The 18,075-nt window shown below is 37.8% G+C and overlaps 1 protein-coding gene across 2 annotated transcripts in view; it reads right to left on the reverse strand.

Annotated features, from left to right (window-relative positions):
- Positions 1–12,585, reverse strand: part of LOC123239866 (protein-lysine methyltransferase METTL21E-like) — a 20,952-nt gene extending 8,367 nt beyond the window's left edge. Inside the window, exons 1-3 of one of the 2 annotated variants that reach the window (XM_044667181.1) lie at positions 12,370–12,585; positions 12,061–12,142; positions 10,918–10,992 (exon numbers count right to left, since the gene is read on the reverse strand). In XM_044667181.1, coding sequence (XP_044523116.1) covers positions 10,918–10,984 — 67 coding nt within the window. In that variant the 5' untranslated portion in view covers positions 10,985–10,992; positions 12,061–12,142; positions 12,370–12,585. The remainder of the gene's footprint in view (positions 1–10,917; positions 10,993–12,060; positions 12,143–12,369) is intronic. The other variant, XM_044667182.1, reaches the window with a different exon arrangement.
- Between the last annotated feature and the right edge of the window lie 5,490 nt (positions 12,586–18,075).

Consider the following 18,075-nt stretch of genomic DNA (forward strand, 5'->3'; position numbering starts at 1 on the left):
TATATATAGAGAGAGAGAGAGAGAGAGAGAGAGAGAGAGAGAGAGAGAGAGAGAGATTCTGCCTAGTGAGCTGAGCTGAAGTCAGCTGGACTTTCTCTAACGGCAGTCATTTATTGACACTTATAGGTAAATATAGGCATTTTTAGGTAGTAAACTAAATTGTTAATTGTTAAAAACTGCTAGACAGGGGGCAGCTGGGTAGCTCAGTGGATTGAGAGCCAGGCCTAGAGACAGGAGGTCCTAGGTTCAAATCCGGCCTCAGTCACTTCCCAGCTGTGTGACCCTGGGCAAGTCACTTGACCCCCATTGCCTACCCTTACCAATTTTCCACCTATAAGTCAATACACAGAAGTTAAGGGTTTAAAATAAAAAAAAACTGCTAGACTTTTTTTTCCCTCGGGCTTAAAGGGATAATATGAATTTACAACTTAACTATATTCTAATTAAAACTTGAGTTATTAAAAGCTGCTCTCTTATTTTGTCAAAACTCCTAATTTATTAACCCTTACATTAGGTTGGCCGACCCATGAGCAATTAATGTTTTTCTAATTGTTTAGAACTAACTTTATTTGTATGACAAGTGTTTTGTAATTGTGTTCATATAATTTTGTGTTTATCTTGGCAAATAGATCCGAGTATTTTATATTGTCTAGAATGGTTTCAAATGGAATTTCTCTTTCTAACTCTTGCTGCTAGACACTGTTGGAAATATATAGAAATACTGATGATTTGTGTAGGTTTATTTTACATCCTGCAACTTTGCTAAAGTTATTAGTTTTTTAGCTGATTCTCTAGGTATACCATCATATTATCCACAAAGAGTGATAATTTAGTTTCCTCCTTTCTTTAACTCCTTCAATTTCTTTTTCTTCTCTTATTGCTAAAACTAACATTTCTAGTACAATATTAAATAATGGTGATGATAATGAGCATCCTTGCTTCACTCCTGATTTTATTGGGAACCAAATAAGGAATTGAATCAGTCATATAAGATTAAAAAATTGTTTTCCTAAATTAAAAACAATTGCAGGAAGGGTAAGAAAAGAAAGTACTGACAGGGAAAAATACTTCTTTCAAATATCTTTAAAGAGGGTCTGAAATCCTAGATATATTATACTCAAATGGAAAAGGGAGATGAACAAACAAATCTCCAAATAAAAAATAAAAACTATTAATAACTATATGAAAGATTGCTGCAAATCATAGCTAATTAGAGAAATGCAAATCAAAACAACTCTGAGGTTTCACCTCACATCCAGCAAAGAATATAAGATAGAAATAGCCAGTGTTGGAGGGGCTAAATAAAGATAGGCAAATTTAACACACTATTGATAGAGCTATAAATTGATTCGACCATTAGAGAAATCAATTTGGAACTGTGTGAAAAAAGCAACTAAAATATCTATATCCTTTAGCCCGGAGAGCCCACTCCTAGGTGGGAGTCAAACATAAAAAGAAAGTTCCCATATACACCAAAATATTTATAGCAACAATTTTGGTAGTAGCAAAGAACTAGAAACAAAACAGATACATTCTGACTGAGATGTGGTGAAAAGATTGTGGTATATGAAGTAAGTGGAATATTACTGTCTATATAAACATGAAGAAAATTGAAAAACTATGCAAAGATATATGAACTGATACAATGTGAGATAAGAATAACCAATAAAATAATTTCCAATGACTAAAACAATGTTAATTGAAAAAAATCATGAAAAAATAATTAAATTCTGTATAATTACTCCCAAAAAATTCCCTCAAAAAAGAAATGAAAAAATTCAATTTACCCCCTTTTTTATAAAATGAGATAATTTAGATGCATATCTATAAGACTCGATTGATATATTGCTTAGTTTTATAATTATTTTTAACTTATTTGTCATCAAGAATGGCTCAAGAGAAGAAGAGAGCAATATTTGGAAATAAAGTTGTATTTAAACAAAAGCTATCAATTTAAAAGACCATATCCATCCCATGATACTTGGAGCTTTGGCTTCCACAGCTAACATGAAACACAAGCTCCCATCTTAGAAACCTTGAGATTCTGACTAGTGTACATTCCCCTTTTGTTGCCCCGCCTGCAAACTCTCCACACCACTTGTCAATCATCTGTGTCTCTCTATCTTTCAAATTATGCACCCCCACTTTCCAACTTTAGCTCTGAGAGCAACAATCCAATCAACACCACAATTCTAGAATTAGCATAGCAATCAATTACCCTATTTTTTCCAAATACCATCGTTCTCTTTAATTCCCGGACTAAAATACTCCTCCTCAATCACTCCTCTCACAAGTGTGTTATCTTTCCCTATTAAAATGAGCTCCTTGAGGTTAGGGAGAGTATCTCTTCCTAGTATTTGCATCCTTGGTATGTAGCACAGTGCCTGGTATATGGCAAACATGACTCACTTCATTCATTCATGCATACATACATTAATCCATTTATTGTATGTGACTCTATATGGAGAACCAACATGGAAAGATGGCTAGATTAATAATCTTGAAATCTGCTTCTGATATATATTGGTTCTGTGACCCTGAGCAAGTCACTTAAGTTCTCAATGATCTAAGCAACTCTCTTAAGGATATAAGTTGCAGGTTCAGAAAGGACTTGAATCACCCTCACCCCTGATGTCTCCATTGCCTTTTGGGTAATTCAACTTCCATTCTTCAGAGACAATGGCATTTCCAAGACTTATAACCATAAAAAAATCCCTAGGAGAAGACTGATATTAAAAAAGTGGATCTCTTATTTCAGAAAGTAGCAAAAGGTTAGGGAAAATAAGTAGCAATTGTTGGTGTGAGCTTTCCGAGTGGCAGAATCCTAGGGGGCACTCCCTGCCAATTTGGTAAATTGCCCAACCCTTATAAACCTAGTATGGTCCTGTTGCAAAAATCTAGAGAGCTAACATGGAAACCCAATCATCACCTATGGGAGCATCTACCCCCAAATGATTCCATGACAAAATGATATGCCCTAGCAATAACCAACTCATCCATTAAATTTGACTACACTTCCCCCTGTCTAATTGGCCATATCCACCCTCAGGAAGCAGCTCTGGCAAGCAACAGGTAACATCTCTGATGTGCCTTATTTAACCTTTGGCTTTCATTGCACCATATTAACTTGTCTTTGCTAAGGTTTTTCTGGCACCTTCTGCTCTTCCAGTTCTTTAGGGGGAAAGAGAGAACATTAATTGCTTCCTTGACCTTTATCCAAACTTGTCCTTGTACACACTCCTTCTAGATAGGAGCAGTATTTTGACATGTCACCTAAGGTTTTAGGGACTAATAGAAGTTAGAGCACACAAAATCCCAAGTGTAGCACTACATTCCGAGTCTGTCTTTGATATAAAAAATTTGCCAATGAGCATTTGACAAGATAACCTCACATCTCTGCCAATGTACTTTCCTATGAGAGCCCATGGGATAAAGCAGTGCAGCTATACTAATAGCTAGAGAGATGATTGCAAAAACTTTCACTATTTTCACCTAAAAACCTCTTTTAATAAATATAACTAATAATTTCTTTCCAAGCATGTTTATATTCTGCTCCTTTGTCTTTATGGGGGGCGGGGAAGGGGAGATAAGTGGGATCTTTCCCATGTGAATGCAATATTATAGTTCAGCTATATATCCTCACAAAATCTAGGATCAATATATTTGTATCTCCCAAAACAAGATACAGGATATTAGCGAGCCAAATCTGCTTACCATATATAGTGATGCAGAATAGCCAAGAGGGACTTTATGTTTTATATGGAAAATGTTTTAATACTTAGAATTCATAAGCTATAGGCAGGTTGAATAAAACTTAATTGACAATGGTTCATATTCATGTTCCTTTTTGCATTTAAATACTATCATGAATACTATAGACATCCCATAAGAAGCCGTCCTTGTAAAAATAATTAGCCTGTTAACAGCATGAGACCGAAGTGGATTGGTCTTTAGTTCTTTACTACAATGTGTCTTAGAATTACTTATGGGATTAGAAAATGACAAAGCTCTTCTCTCTATTCTGAATAAAAGTTTTAAGCCTTTATTTTTCTATATCCTGTCACAATGAGGTGTGTTTTCTTTCTTATAAGGGCAGTATTTTAGTGAATATTCTTTGATTCTAATTGAAGCCCCAAACAGACAATTCTAGCAGACTGGGAATTTCTAAAAATTCATGATTGTAAAAAAATAATCTACAAATGGGAAGTTGAACTTTTTCCTCCCAAAGCAGCATGAAAAGCACACACCCTGAAATTTGAATGATCAATCAACTATTTGGCACTCTGGCAAGGCAAATAACTTCTTCAAGAATTCATTTTTCTTCTGCTTTCAATGCAGATACAAATATTTTCTTTTGACAATGAATAGCATTAAATGAACTGAATTCTACTCCAATTTTCTGGAAAAAATTACTTTTCCACTCAGACTATCCTTTTGTTAGCTAGTAGGTAGGCCTGTGGAAATAGGTAAATTGGGATTATAAATCCAGCTTCCACACTAAATCTGTTGCCTTGATTGTGTCACAGTACCTTCAATATGTTCCAGACTAGAATCTTCCTTATTTCTGGCATCTAAGTGAAAGATGTTTTGTGAATATGAAATTTCATGTTATCATCCCAAAAATAATCTATCAGTGTACTGGAAAGGACAGATAAAGGCATTAAAATATAGCCAAGATCACAGGATTACAACATGTACTTCATGGATTTCTTCAGTTAATACATTTTAATTATTTGTGATAGCACGTTTTATTAATGTAATGAAGTCTTAGAAACCTGAGACTTTATGCCAGCTCTCTGCTATTAAATCTTTTCCAGAGGTGAGGAAAGACTACCAGGTGCGCCTGTTTTCCTGAGAATTAGAGGGGGGTTGTACATGAAGTGAAAATTAGCAGGTTTTATCACATTATGAAGATGATTTTTCTTGAGTGGAAAATTAAAGAGTGTTCTACAGTGAACTTACTTCCTTTGTTTGGTTTCAGCAAGTCTTCATGTATAAGGGCACTTGTCTACTGCTTCCTGTTTCTATTGTAGGCCAACAAAAACATGGACTTACAGAAGGCTCAGTTCACAGAATTGCCTCAATACTTTTCCTCAAGTCTCTGTCTGATATACCTTTAAACGAGACTTGAAAGGCCATCACAAGTGAATTCAAGCTTCCATTTGGAGCCTCTCAGGGAAATCTGGATCTGTGCAAAATTCAGAGTGAAACCCCTCCAGGTGATGAAAGAGGCTGTCATTCAATGGGGACATCTATTTGAGGATGAATGTCATATGCCTCTGGAAAATGCCTGGAGATAAAAAGTCAGCATTTAAGATCACAGGCCAACCTGAAAGATAAAACTCTGAATTCCTTAGCAATGTCAAAGTCTCAAGCCCTTCTTTTCTGAACAATTCCTGAAATGATCTACAAATATTGTGTGCCTTTAGCTCTGTTCAGCTTCATAAATTACTTAGTAGCCATAGCTCTAATTTAGCAAAACCAAAGCACTATGTTTGGCACATATTAAGTGTTTAACAAATGCTTCTTGAAAGGCAGCTCCAAGGCTCAGTAGAAAGAGTCAGACCTGGGAACAGGAGGTCCTGGGTTCAAATCTAGCCTCAGACTCTTCCTAGCTGTGTGACCCTGGGCAAGTCACTTAGCCCCAATTGCCTGGTCTTACCACTCTTCTGTCATGGAAATGATTCTTAATCTCAGTTCTAAGACAGAAAGTAAGGGTTTTTGTTTCAGAGGAAAAAAAAGTTATTGCAGGTCATATCTATAAGTTAGCTATAATTATTCAAAGGCATGGGAAACACAGAAACTCATCAGGTGAATCATGATGAATATATATTGGGTCAGTGATAGACACTCAGATATATTATAATACCCTATTAGACACACTGAATGGAGGCCATTGGATGTTGGTAAGGATGGAGTGTGAGAAACTTGAAATGGTCACAAATGAGCATTAATACAGCAAGAAACAATCTATGATATGGTTCCAGAAAGAGAGAACTCAGAAAATGAATAGTGCAAATTTCTTTTGCTTCACTATCCATATTTGTTATACAGCTTTTGATTTGTTGTGTAAAGGACCTAAAATGGATTTTAGTTAACTGGAAAAATTATTTTTAAGAAAAGAAAGTACATAGCATCTAACACAGTGCACATCTTTGATATGTGCAGAAATAGCAGTCTTTTGTAAGATCACTTGGCTCATGGGTGGCTTTAAGTGAGAATGAAACATGAGTCCTGGTGGCACACAGTGCTAAAGAGTTTGCTGATCCCTGTCCAAAAACAAGATATTAAGTGTAACAGAACTGGGGCAGGAAAAGTCATCAGGCTTTAGTACTTCATGTTCCTGTAAGTAAAAGCCTTTCCAGACTAATTCCATCTGGCTACAGTCACTCTAACTGAAATTAAAATGGTGCCTGTCTACTGTAGAATAGTTGAATGGAATACTATTGTTCTATAAGAAACTGTGAAGAAGAGAGTTTCACAGAAACCTGGAAAGATTTGTATGAACTGATGCAGAGTGAAGAGAGCAGAACCAGGAGATGAACTGATACATTAACAGCAACATGGTAAATACAAACAACTTTGAAAGACTTAAGAATCCTAATCAATACAATGATCAATCATGATTCCAAGAGACCTCAAGATCAAACACACTACTAATCAAATAGAAACATGACAAAATCAGGGTGCAAATTGAGACAAATTTTTCCAAAGATGGACAGTATAGTAATTTGTTGACCATGCCTATTTGTTATGAGGGTTCTGTTTTTCTTTTTCAATAGGTGGGAGAGGTGGAAAGGAAAAGAATAGAGTTTGGTTCATTGAAAAAAATAAAATTGATTTAAAAAAACAAACTCTTGGTATGGTGCTTATATACCTATTTTTTTAACTCTTACCTTCCATTTTAAAATCAGTACTATGTATTAGCTCCAAAGCAGAAGAGTAGTAAGGGCTAGGCAATGGGGGTTAGGTGATTTGCCCAGGGTCACATAGCTAGGAAGTGTCTAAGAATAAGATTTGAACTCAGGACCTCCCATTTCTAGGTCTGGTTCTCAATCCACTGAGTCACCTAGCTGCTCCCTTATACACCTATTTTTACAACTATATTTGACACCTATGTATGGGTAATTAAAAAAATCTTTATTCATATTAATTCCCTGTCTCAAACTTAGGTAATTTTATATTTCCTTTGCAAGTTTCCAATATTATACACACTGCTTGCTAACCACCACTAATAGCAAAGAGGATAATGTTGATAATTTAATGATATTCATAATCTCCACAGAAATGTGAGATAATACAGCTAGTTCAATGGGAGATTTCCTGAAGTTGTTGGAAGTTTCCAACCAGGGAGCCCCAATTCGAGTAACCAAGGCAAGTCAGCATTAAACATATAACCTCCTGCACTGGCCAGAAGAGACCTCCTGAGCAAAGCAGATCCTCCTCCAGATGTAAAAGAAAAATCAAAGAAGAAACAAAAAGTTTCCTTTCTTAGAAGTATTGAACACGGTAAATGGGAAGAACAGATCATTCACACTTATCGTCACCAATGACGGGGAAAGGCTTGCTATGATTATTCTGGGTACTTGGGTCAATCACAGCACTGTGCTTCATCGGTATTCATATGATTGTCCTTTTAATCTCAAGATGTTGATGACTGAGAGGTAGAGCAACATTAGGTGTTTTTGTGAAGGCACAGTCAAGATTGTCACCAAACATGAGATCCAAAGACTGAGAAGAGAATTCAGAATTAAAATTCTCATGGCTTCTGGAAGGCAAGACATAGGATCACAAGAGCACAGCTCCAGAGCTGAAAAGGGGCTCAGGCTTGTATCAAGTCCACCTCCCTCACTTTGCAGTTGAGGAAACAGAGGCCCATGAAGGATATGCAACTTATCCGATGTCATACATGTAATAATCATCTGAAGTAAAATGTGAAATGCAGTCTCTGAATCCAAAATCAATTCTATTTTCCATTATACTAACATGTTACATATTTGCCATAAATCAGTCTAAAAGAGAAACCAATATCCATTAGCATACATATACACATTAGCAGGGTGGTGAGCGGGTCTGGACATATGATTTCACTGAACTCCTAGTGAGAAAATCCTCTCAATCAGTGCGTTTCTATAACTGTTCTTGAATTTAGAAGTTTATGCCCCAGGGCACTGAAAATATCAGGCCAGGAGTCAAAAAGATCTGAATCATATCCAGTATCGGACATTTACTAGCTGTGTGTGTGACCCTGAGCAAGTCACTAAACTTTTATTTGCTTCAATTTCCTCATCTGTAAAATAGGCATAATAATTGCACCTACCTCTTAGGGCTATTGTGAGGATCAAATGAGATAATTCTAAAAATGCTTAGCCTGACACACAATAAGTATTATTTAAATGCTAATTGTTGTTGTAGTGGTGGTTGTTATTTGACCATGGTCACAAAGCCTCTCATCTACTAAATATATATTTACTATATTATATATTTATTATAAAATGCACATATATTATATAACATATAAATACATTTGTGTAGCAGCCTCTGAGGCTACTCCTTCCCATCCCCATTCACACTGGTGGATTCAGTCCCCGGGGGGATAATTACTAACCGGGGTATCAAGAGTATGTCTGGACACCTAAAACTCTAGGTCATGAGCCCCACAATGGTGAGCTTGTCTTTAAAAGTCAACCAGTGGATACGATTAGCACAAAGAAAAGACAATTACTAAGGTGGCAGGAGAAAAATAACAACATAAAATTCCCTGCCCCCAAAAACCTGGAGCATGCCCTCCCACAAATAAAAAAAAGAGTCCATCATAAGCACAGGCAGTCTTCACCTAGCCAGTTCCAAGCTTCCCTCTCAATTCACCAGGGAAACTTTTTTTTATTTTTATACAGGGATAACAGGGTATTTGACACACTTTCACACTTAGTTTAATATATTAACACCACATTACCTCTGCTATTTGTCCCTTATGTTCCTAGATTCAATGGAGCTAAGAAAGAGGGGAGACCCTGTAACATGTGCTTCTTCTTGCCAAAAGAATACTTTTGTTTTTGACTACAAATATATTTTCATGCTGATATTTATGTATATTTATGTATATATTTACATAAGCAGTTTTCTTTGCATGATAATTTAATCTCAATCTTTTATCAAAACTTAATTTACTTTTGTAATTCATAGACATGAATGTATTGTTTAAACCTCCAGTCCAGAAAGATTTTCAATTGCTTAAAATAACAAAATATTCGAAAGACTTACACATTTAACAGAGTATATTTCTATTTATTATTTATATATTTATTTATATTTATAGTTTGTTCTGCAGGCATACTATATATTGGTGCATGATATCAGTATCATAGGTGCTATGGAAATAGACATTAAACAAGCATTAAATCTAAAGTTAACTGTAGTAATGCTAGACATAGTATTCTGGCTTCCCGTCTCATCACTCACCTGAAACTGCTCTCTGCAAGACTGCTGATCTGCTATCACTTAATTGCTAATCTTATGGTTGTTTTTTTTTTTTTCTTTTATCAATTCCATCCTTCTTGACCTCTCCGCTGCTTTTGACACTGTTTTATCACTCCTACTTACTACTCTCTCTTAACTGGGACTTCATGGTTCTACCCTTTCTTGATTCTTCTCCTACCTATTTGACTGTTTCTTCTCAGGATCTGTATTATTATCATATGATTCCATATCATACCCCCTAACTATGGATGTTCCCTAAGGCTCTGCCCTGGGCCCTCTTATCTTATCTCTCCATACTCTCTCTGTCTCTGTCTCTGTCTCTCTGTCTCTCTGTCTCTCTTTCTCTGTCTGTCTGTCTCTGTCTCTGTGTCTGTCTGTCTGTCTCTCTCTCTCTCTCTCTCCTTACATACAACATTCCAAACTCTCTTGCCTCCATGATTTTGCAGTGACTTTCTCCAGTGCTTTCAAAGCACTCTGCCTTCACGTTCACCTCATTATCTCCCTTTCTTTCTTCAAGATGTAGCTCAAGTACTACCTTCTATATTTTCCTGATCCCCACAACTAAGTGTCCTGCCTCTCTAACTACCTCATATTTATTTGTATTTATTCTCTTGGTGTTTTTTCTGTATATTTATATATGTACATATGCTCATGTAGATGTGTATGTTATATACTTACATTTACATGCATATATAATATATAATCTGTGTGTATGTATAATATATTCTTTATGCATATGCCTATATGCACTTTTTACCTCTCTAGATAGAATATAAGATCATTGAGAATAGTGCTTATCTCATTTTTTTGTATTTGGGTCCCCTGCACCTAGCAGAACGCCTTCCCAGAGCTTAGCACAGGCACTGAGCACTTAATAAATACTTACTAAGCAGTATATAGAGGCAACCAGGTGGCACAGTAGATAGAACGTTGAGCCTCTAGTCAGGAAGACCTAAGTTTGAATGAAGCCTCATACACTTACTAGCTGCCTCCAGGCAAGTCACTTAACCTCTGTTTGCCTCAGTTTCTTCAACTCTAAAATAAAGGTAATAACAGCACCTACCCAGAATTGTTTTAATGCTGAAAGGAGATCATATTTGTAAAGCTCTTGGTACATAGTAGTGGCTATATAAATGCTTCTTCCCTTCTGCCACCTACCCTCTCCCTCATGGCTGACTAATTGGCAGTGGTTGGTACTTAGTAAATGCTAGTTCTTTGTCATCAATAAAATTGGTAAATATTACAAAGATAAAATTTATGTACTTCCAATTACTCTCTTGATAGGAGTGATTAAGAAATATAATGAAATATAAAGATTTTATTTTTCTTTCCTTAATGAATGGGGAGGGAAAAATTGAAGGGAGAGGATTCGGAACTGAAAACAAAATAAAATTGAATTTTAAAAAAGAAATGAAAAGAAAGAGAAGCATCATTTACCTTGCTGAACTTCTGGTTCCATTATTTCATCAGTTAATAAATTAACGTATTGTGATTTCATTTCCATTCTACAGACTAAACAAGATGGCATACAATGAGTTTACTAAAATAGTAAGTCATTGAAGATTAATACTTAACACTTAATTTTATTCAACATACTTTTATTTATGGTATAATGCACAAAAAAATGAGGCTAAATTAAAATTTTTAATTATTATTTGGGAAGGATTTTTTAAATCTAAACAGAAAAAAAATAAAATAAAATACAAATAGATTTTGCCCTATAGAAATATGACTTTTAAAAAAGTGGAATCAACAAACCTAGACATTTTAGATGTTCTTGGTAAGAAGGTTAACAAACACATCATTCACAACAGACCTCCACAGGGAGTTATCATCTTTGTGTTGACTAGTAAAATAAAAACCTGATAAATTTAGCAGCAATAAAAAGTCAATAGAGAGAGGGTGATTGTTTTCAGATTAGTGAAACCATGGTATCAGCTTCAACATGAGTTTCCTTTATGATAGTCAAACAAAACTGTCTTTTACCTCTATTTGTTCATTTCCTGCCAATTGTTTTGTAGCAAATAGCTTGATTTAGTAGCATTTACTTCGTCTCCTCCCTCCCTCCTCTTTCTCCCTCCCTCCTCCTCTCTCTCTCTCTCTCTCTCTCTCTCTCTCTCTCTCTCTCTCATCTCTTTCTCACTTTATCTATATCTCTCTCCCCTTTCCTCTCTCTCTCTCTTGCTTTATCTCTTTCTCTCTTTATCTATATCTCTCTCCCCTTCCTCTCTCTCTCTCCTTTTCTCTCTCTCTCCTTCTCTCTCTTCTTTTCTCTCTCTCCTCTCTCTCTCCTCTTCCCCTCCCCTTTTCTCTCTCTCTCTCCCCTTTTCTCTCTCTCTCTCTCTCTCTCTCTCTCTCTCTCTCTCTCTCTCTCTCTCTCTCTCTCTCTCTCCCTCTCTCTCTCTCCCTCTCTCTTTGTCTCAGTCTCTGTCTGTCTCTTTCTCTCTCTAATTAAAGACTTGAGAACCAAAAATATTTTTTGTTTCTTGAATCTAGCATACAGTACGAACAAATGCAACATTGTAACACCTCAAGACTTTTTTTCAATCTTGGATTTGTAACAAGTTTGGATTATATTACCTTGTATTGATATAATAACACCTTTTTTCTGAAGACTTCAAACTACTCCATCCACACAGCCATCTTCCTGTTCACAGCATCCCTGTAGGTTAAGTTGGAGACAGGAATTATCTTCCCTATACTTCATAGTCAAGGAAACAAGAGTGGTTAAATTACAGACATATCTAGGATTACACAGTTAATCAGTGGCAGAACTGGGAGTCCTAGTTCCCTGTTCAGGGTTCTTTCCAGTAAACAAAGTGGTCTCCACTTACTGTAAATTTGCATTAAGCCTACTGCTTATTGATCTGGTGGTGAGTCTAAACATACCCAAATGTTTCAGTTGTGTTTTCCTGAAGGCATAGAGAGTCATCCAGGGCTTCTTCTTCTTCTTTTTTTTCCTGATGAGACCACTGATTACCCCTGAGAGAGCAGCACTAAAATGAGCTAGTACTGTAAAAAGTTGGCAAGGAGCTCTCAGGGAAGGATTAAGGATCATGACAGCTGCAGCTGGGGTGCCTTTGGCTATATAGCACTGAAGGCCTGGAACAACTTGGAACAAGGGAGTTAGGGAGCAACTAGAGGACATTACATAAGAAAGGAATAGCTCAGAATAATAACATCTTAATTTCACTCATCAAATATCATTTGCATGCCTGCTACCTGCAAAGCACTATGATGGGCCTTGGAGAAACTAAGTCCTTTGTCTCAAGGATCTCATAGTTTAGCGGGGTTGGGGAAAGGGAGACATGTTCACAAATAATAAGATAATTTAAAGAATGATTAAGTATATAGAACCAAGGGATCATAGATTTAGAGACGAAAGACATATAAAAGATTATTTATCCCAGTGCTTTAAAGCTAAGGAAATTGTGGCCCAAGGTCACCCAAATATTAAGTAGTAGATGTGGAATTTGAATGAAGGGCTTCTGACTCCAAAAGCAACGTTCATTCCACTGTACCTACTTCTAGATATCAAACATGGTAACACAAGATACATAAATGTATGTGAAAAATATATATGTAATTTACATAATGTACATATTAATGTAAATATATTTGACAGGCATTGGGGTACCACTTGTCAAAAATGGGAGCCCTCGAAGCAGCAACACCTCCTAATCACCAATCTTGCTTCCAGAACCGCCCTCATAGCTATCATTCATGGAGGAAATCCCTGTGAAGAATGGACCAGACTTCCACATCAATTGCCAACCAACTGCTACCCACCCACAGCGCAGGAAAGCCAACTTAACTGAAGCAGCAAGACACCCTGGAAGAGTGACAAAGTGTGAGCAGCATGCCCTATGCAGATCAGGCTACCGACCACCGCCATCTCTACTCAAATCCTGATCGGAGAAAGTCCAAGACCTTCGACACAAGAGCCTTGAGAATGGCAGTGCTTCCAGCCCAGTGCCCACAGCCAAAATCCTGGGAGGCATCCCCTGGGGAGATGCAACCTGACAACTCCTGAGAGTGCTACCTAGGAAAAAAGTCTTGTGACCTAAGCCTTTGGCTCTCAAATGGTTCAGCATCAGAAACTGGTAGGAGTTTATCAGTGGCGCTAACATGAAAGAAGAGGCATTCGTGTCTCTTTTGCTGCTGCACGCAGAGGACATTGGAATCTTTCCATCTGACTTGCAACTGAAACCTCCCATCTTGTAGGTTATCTTCATCTTTTAGGCTGAAAGCTTCTCAAAAGCAGGGATTGTCTTACTTTTCTGTCTGTGTTCTAGCACAATGCTATGCACATATTAAATATTCACTAAAGGTTTTGTTCACAAGGAAATGATATGAATGATAGGTAGAAGAAGACAGAAACTAGAGTTGGGCAGACCATTTAGGAGGCTTTTATAAGAGACAAGATGACAGGTAATAAGGGCCTGAACTAAGGCAGGGGCATTAAAATGCAGAAAGGAGAAGGGAAATGAGAGAGGGTAGATGAAGATGACGAAGGTATCATGGTAACTGACTGATGATGGTGGCACAGAAGAAGGGGTAGAGGGAAGGAGGAAGAAGAGTGAACAGGTCTGTCTGTGAGGATGGTCTGAGTGATTAGAATAGTGAGAACATTATTAGTAGATACATAATAACCTCCTCCACCCCAAAGTCCTGAATCATGGAAATCAGTGAGACCCAAAGAAGGAAAAAGGAAGCTATATAAAATCATAGGGCAGGTAGGTGGCATAATGAATAGAGTGCCAGACCTGGAATTGGGGAGTCTCTTCTTTGAGAATTCAATCCTGGCCTAAGACACTTACATGTATGTGTGTGTGTGTGTGTGTGTGTGTGTGTGTGTGAGACCGACCTCAGGCAAACCACTTAACCATGTTTGCCTTAGTTTCTTCTTCTGTGAAAGGAACTGGAGGAGCAAATAGCAAGCCACTCAAGTGTTTTTACCAAGAAAACCCCAAAATGAGGTCACAAAGAGTTTTATACAAATGAAATATGACTGAACTGAAATCTAAAACCACCCATATCTTGAAGAGAGTTTTGTTCCATCGTTCCAGGAAATTCTCTTCATGATACCAGTGGCAGGGTTGTCCGTGGCTGGCCATTTGTGTCCAGCATTTGTTTCTTGATGCTGCAGAGGCTGTCATGGTGCCCCCAGTTCAATAATGGATAATCTGGGACAGATCCTGGAGAACTATGGGGGCTGATACTAGGACTGCAGAGAGGAGCTGGGGATATGAGATGGATCAAAGATCAAAGGCCATTGGCAAAGAAGGACACTGAAGAGGGCTGACAGCTTCCATAAGAGATGGACAAGAGACTATTCCTTATTAGGTTTTCTCTCATTTTATTCATCTGCATAATTATTCTTGGAAGGAGTCCTTCCTACCATCTCACTACCCATGCAGCTCCTTCCTCTAATTCTTCCTCCCATGTCCCCGGAACTGGAGAAGGAGAAGAGGTAGGAGTGTGTTGGAGCCAGCTCAAAATACCCCTAGAGAACCAAATGTTAAATTTTCAGTGTGAGCATTTATTTGCACCTTTGAAATAGGCCAATGCTAAAAATCAAGATTTTACTTATTTATTTTTGTTGATTTCTAAATTTAAGAAAGTGGTGGGGAAATAAATGTTAATAATGCAGATTAAGCTTAAAGAAGGGTCCTAAATAAAAAAAATTTTTCTCAAGTTGTTCAGTCATTTCAGTAAAGTCTGAAACTTTGTGACCCCATTTGGGACTTTCTTGACAAAAATACTGGAGCTGCCATTTCCTTCTCCCACTCACTTTACAAATAAGGAAACTGAGACAAACAGGGTTGAATAACTTGCCCAGAGTCACACCCATTAGTAAATGTGTAAGGCTAGATTTGAGCACAAGTTTTCCTGACTCCAGACCAGGCTCTATCTACTGTACCACGGAGCCTTTTTTCTGAAGAGCAAGTGGTTAAACTTTGGCCAGCCAATGCAATAGAGCAGTTTCTTTATAATTCTTCGGAATGGCAGTCCTTTTGCTACTATTCACTCTAAGGTCTCTTAATAAATTACAGTTATTTAAAAAAATGATTATCTGCGTCTAAAAAATCAGGCGTCACAGATGCAGAGTGGGGGCAAAGTCCCTGAAAGAGCCATCTCGAAAGTTTTCACAATTCTCACATTTCAAACAGTCCATTTTCTTTTCCCCACGTTAAATACTGAATCAGGCCAGTCAATAGAGCTCGGGAGTAATAAAAGAAGTAATTGTCAAAGCTTGCGGATGAGCGCCCTCTAGAGAAAAACGGCGGTAATGCAGCAGCGGGAAGCAGCCCCTATCATCGCACTTGACTTGACAAACCCATTCGCGACTTGTTTGATAGCAGCGCCACCTGGTGACCGAATTGAAGAATACACACCCCAGGTCATCATTTCTTATTCAAGAAAGTTGACAGAGAATTACGATATTATCTACAGACATCAGAGTCCAACAAAGATTTTCTCTGTCGCGGAATCTATTAAGGAAAGATAACGCCTGTGATTACTTGTGGAGATGGAAAATAATAATGCTACTTAGGGCGAGTTGAGGAGTAGGAATCTACAGGGTACTTCAGAAGGCAGGAAGCGAGGGATTAAACTGCCTATGGTTAATAACTCCTCTTGGCTTTCAGAGCGTTGAGAGGAGTCCTAGATTCTAGATGCAAATAGCCACGCTGCTGCCTATTTGCTATTCTGAGGCGCCCCGGAAGGTTTACCATGAAAATTATACTGGCAAAGCATCTCTGCAAACAAGAGTGGCCTCCTAGGAACTAACTGAAAAGTTAATGCCTCAATCAGTTCTTTATAGACTCAGTATTAGTGTTATCTACGTGCCAGGCAATGCGCTAATCCCTGGGGATTAAAAAAAAAGGCTAAAATACAATCTCTATCCTCAAGGAGGTCACATTCTAAGGTGAGAAAAATAAACATACTAATAATAACGTATAACTCTGTATATCATCTGTATACTGTAAATATAAGGAAAGCACCAGAAGTGGGGGACTAGGGATAGAGAAAGGGTTTGAGAAGGGCCGTCTGCAGCCCTTGGAATTTGAGCCAGGGAAGCCGAGGGGCCAAATGTGGGGGAGCTACAGGCATGGAGGACATCTAGAATTGGAATCGGGAAGTGGAGCATCTTTGTCAGAGGCAGGGTGTATGGATCCTAGAAAGTCTGGATGGGAGGAAAATATAAGAAGGCTGAAATGGTGGGAAGGATCCAGTCTGTGAATGACTTTAAATGCCAAACCCAGGATTTTATATTTGAGCTTCGAGAAGGACGTGATGACATGGTCTGATCTGTACCTCAGGAAAATCACTTTGGAAGCTGAATGGAGTGAAATGGAATAGGGAGAGGCTTGGGCAGGGAGACCAAACAGAAGTCTACTGCAGTAGAGATAATGATGAAGGATGGTGGCTGAGTGGAGAGAAGGGTAGGTATAGAACAGATAAGGTGAAAGTAGAAATGAAAAGATTTGACAACAGAGTGGATTAGGGGAGTAGTTGAAAGTGAGGAATCAAGTGACTAAGAGAATGGTGGTGCCTCCAATGGAGAGAACAGAATATCAAAATGCCCAAAAGGTAGTTGATGTGAGATTTGAGCTCAGGAGAGATTAGGACTGAATGTAAATTTATCTACACTGGAATGATATTTGCACATACTGAAGCAGAGCTCACTGATATAGTACAGAGGGAGGTCTATGACAGACCCTTGGGGTACAACCATGGTTAATATACTTGACAGGATCCATCCTGCAAAGAGGAGACAGAAGTCGTCAGATAGATGGGAGTAGAATCAGGAGATAGCAGTGTCAAGAAAACCTAGAGGGGACAGAGAATCCAAGCGATGAAAGTGATTGACAATGCCATGGGTTGAAAAGGGATTAAAAAAAAAAAAGATGAAGACCAAAAAAAGGACCATTAAGATCTGGCAATTAAGAGATCATTATCTCTAGAGAAAACATTTGTTTGAATAATGAGAAGCCAGAATGCAGAGGGTGAGAGAAATGAAGGTACAGTATAGACAATTGTCTTGTTTATCAAGAAGAGAAATAAAAGATGGTAGCTGGGGAAGAGGAAGGGTCAAATCAATTTAAATCTTTTTAAGTATGGGGGAGAGATCGGTATGCTCATAGGCAGCAAAGAAGGTGACTAAAAATGAGAGACAATGGAGCTGATAGAGAGGACAATCTGCTGGAAAAGATGAGAAGGAACGGGATAAAGTATGAAGCACGTTGAGGAGTTTGCTTTGCCCTCCATATGAGACAGTGAAGATGATGAAGGAAAATATCTAAAAGTTGAGATCAGGAAAGCAGGAGAAGTGGCAGTTCTGCTCAATGTTTTCGGTGAAGTATCAGACAAAATCCTCATCTAAAGGTTAGGGAGGAGTGTTACATGAAGCTTGGGAAGGAATGAAATGCTTTGGAATAGTCCCTCTGAGTGGGAAAGCTAATTAATTAATAGTGCTAACATTTATATAGAACTTCTGCTAAGTCACAATCGTTTTACTTGATCCTCAGGACAACTCTAGAAGTCAGGTATTATTATCCCAATTTGACAGATGAAGAAACTGAAGCAAAC

This window comes from Gracilinanus agilis, chromosome 3 (assembly GCF_016433145.1).
Source record: "Gracilinanus agilis isolate LMUSP501 chromosome 3, AgileGrace, whole genome shotgun sequence".
Taxonomy (NCBI): domain Eukaryota; kingdom Metazoa; phylum Chordata; class Mammalia; order Didelphimorphia; family Didelphidae; genus Gracilinanus; species Gracilinanus agilis.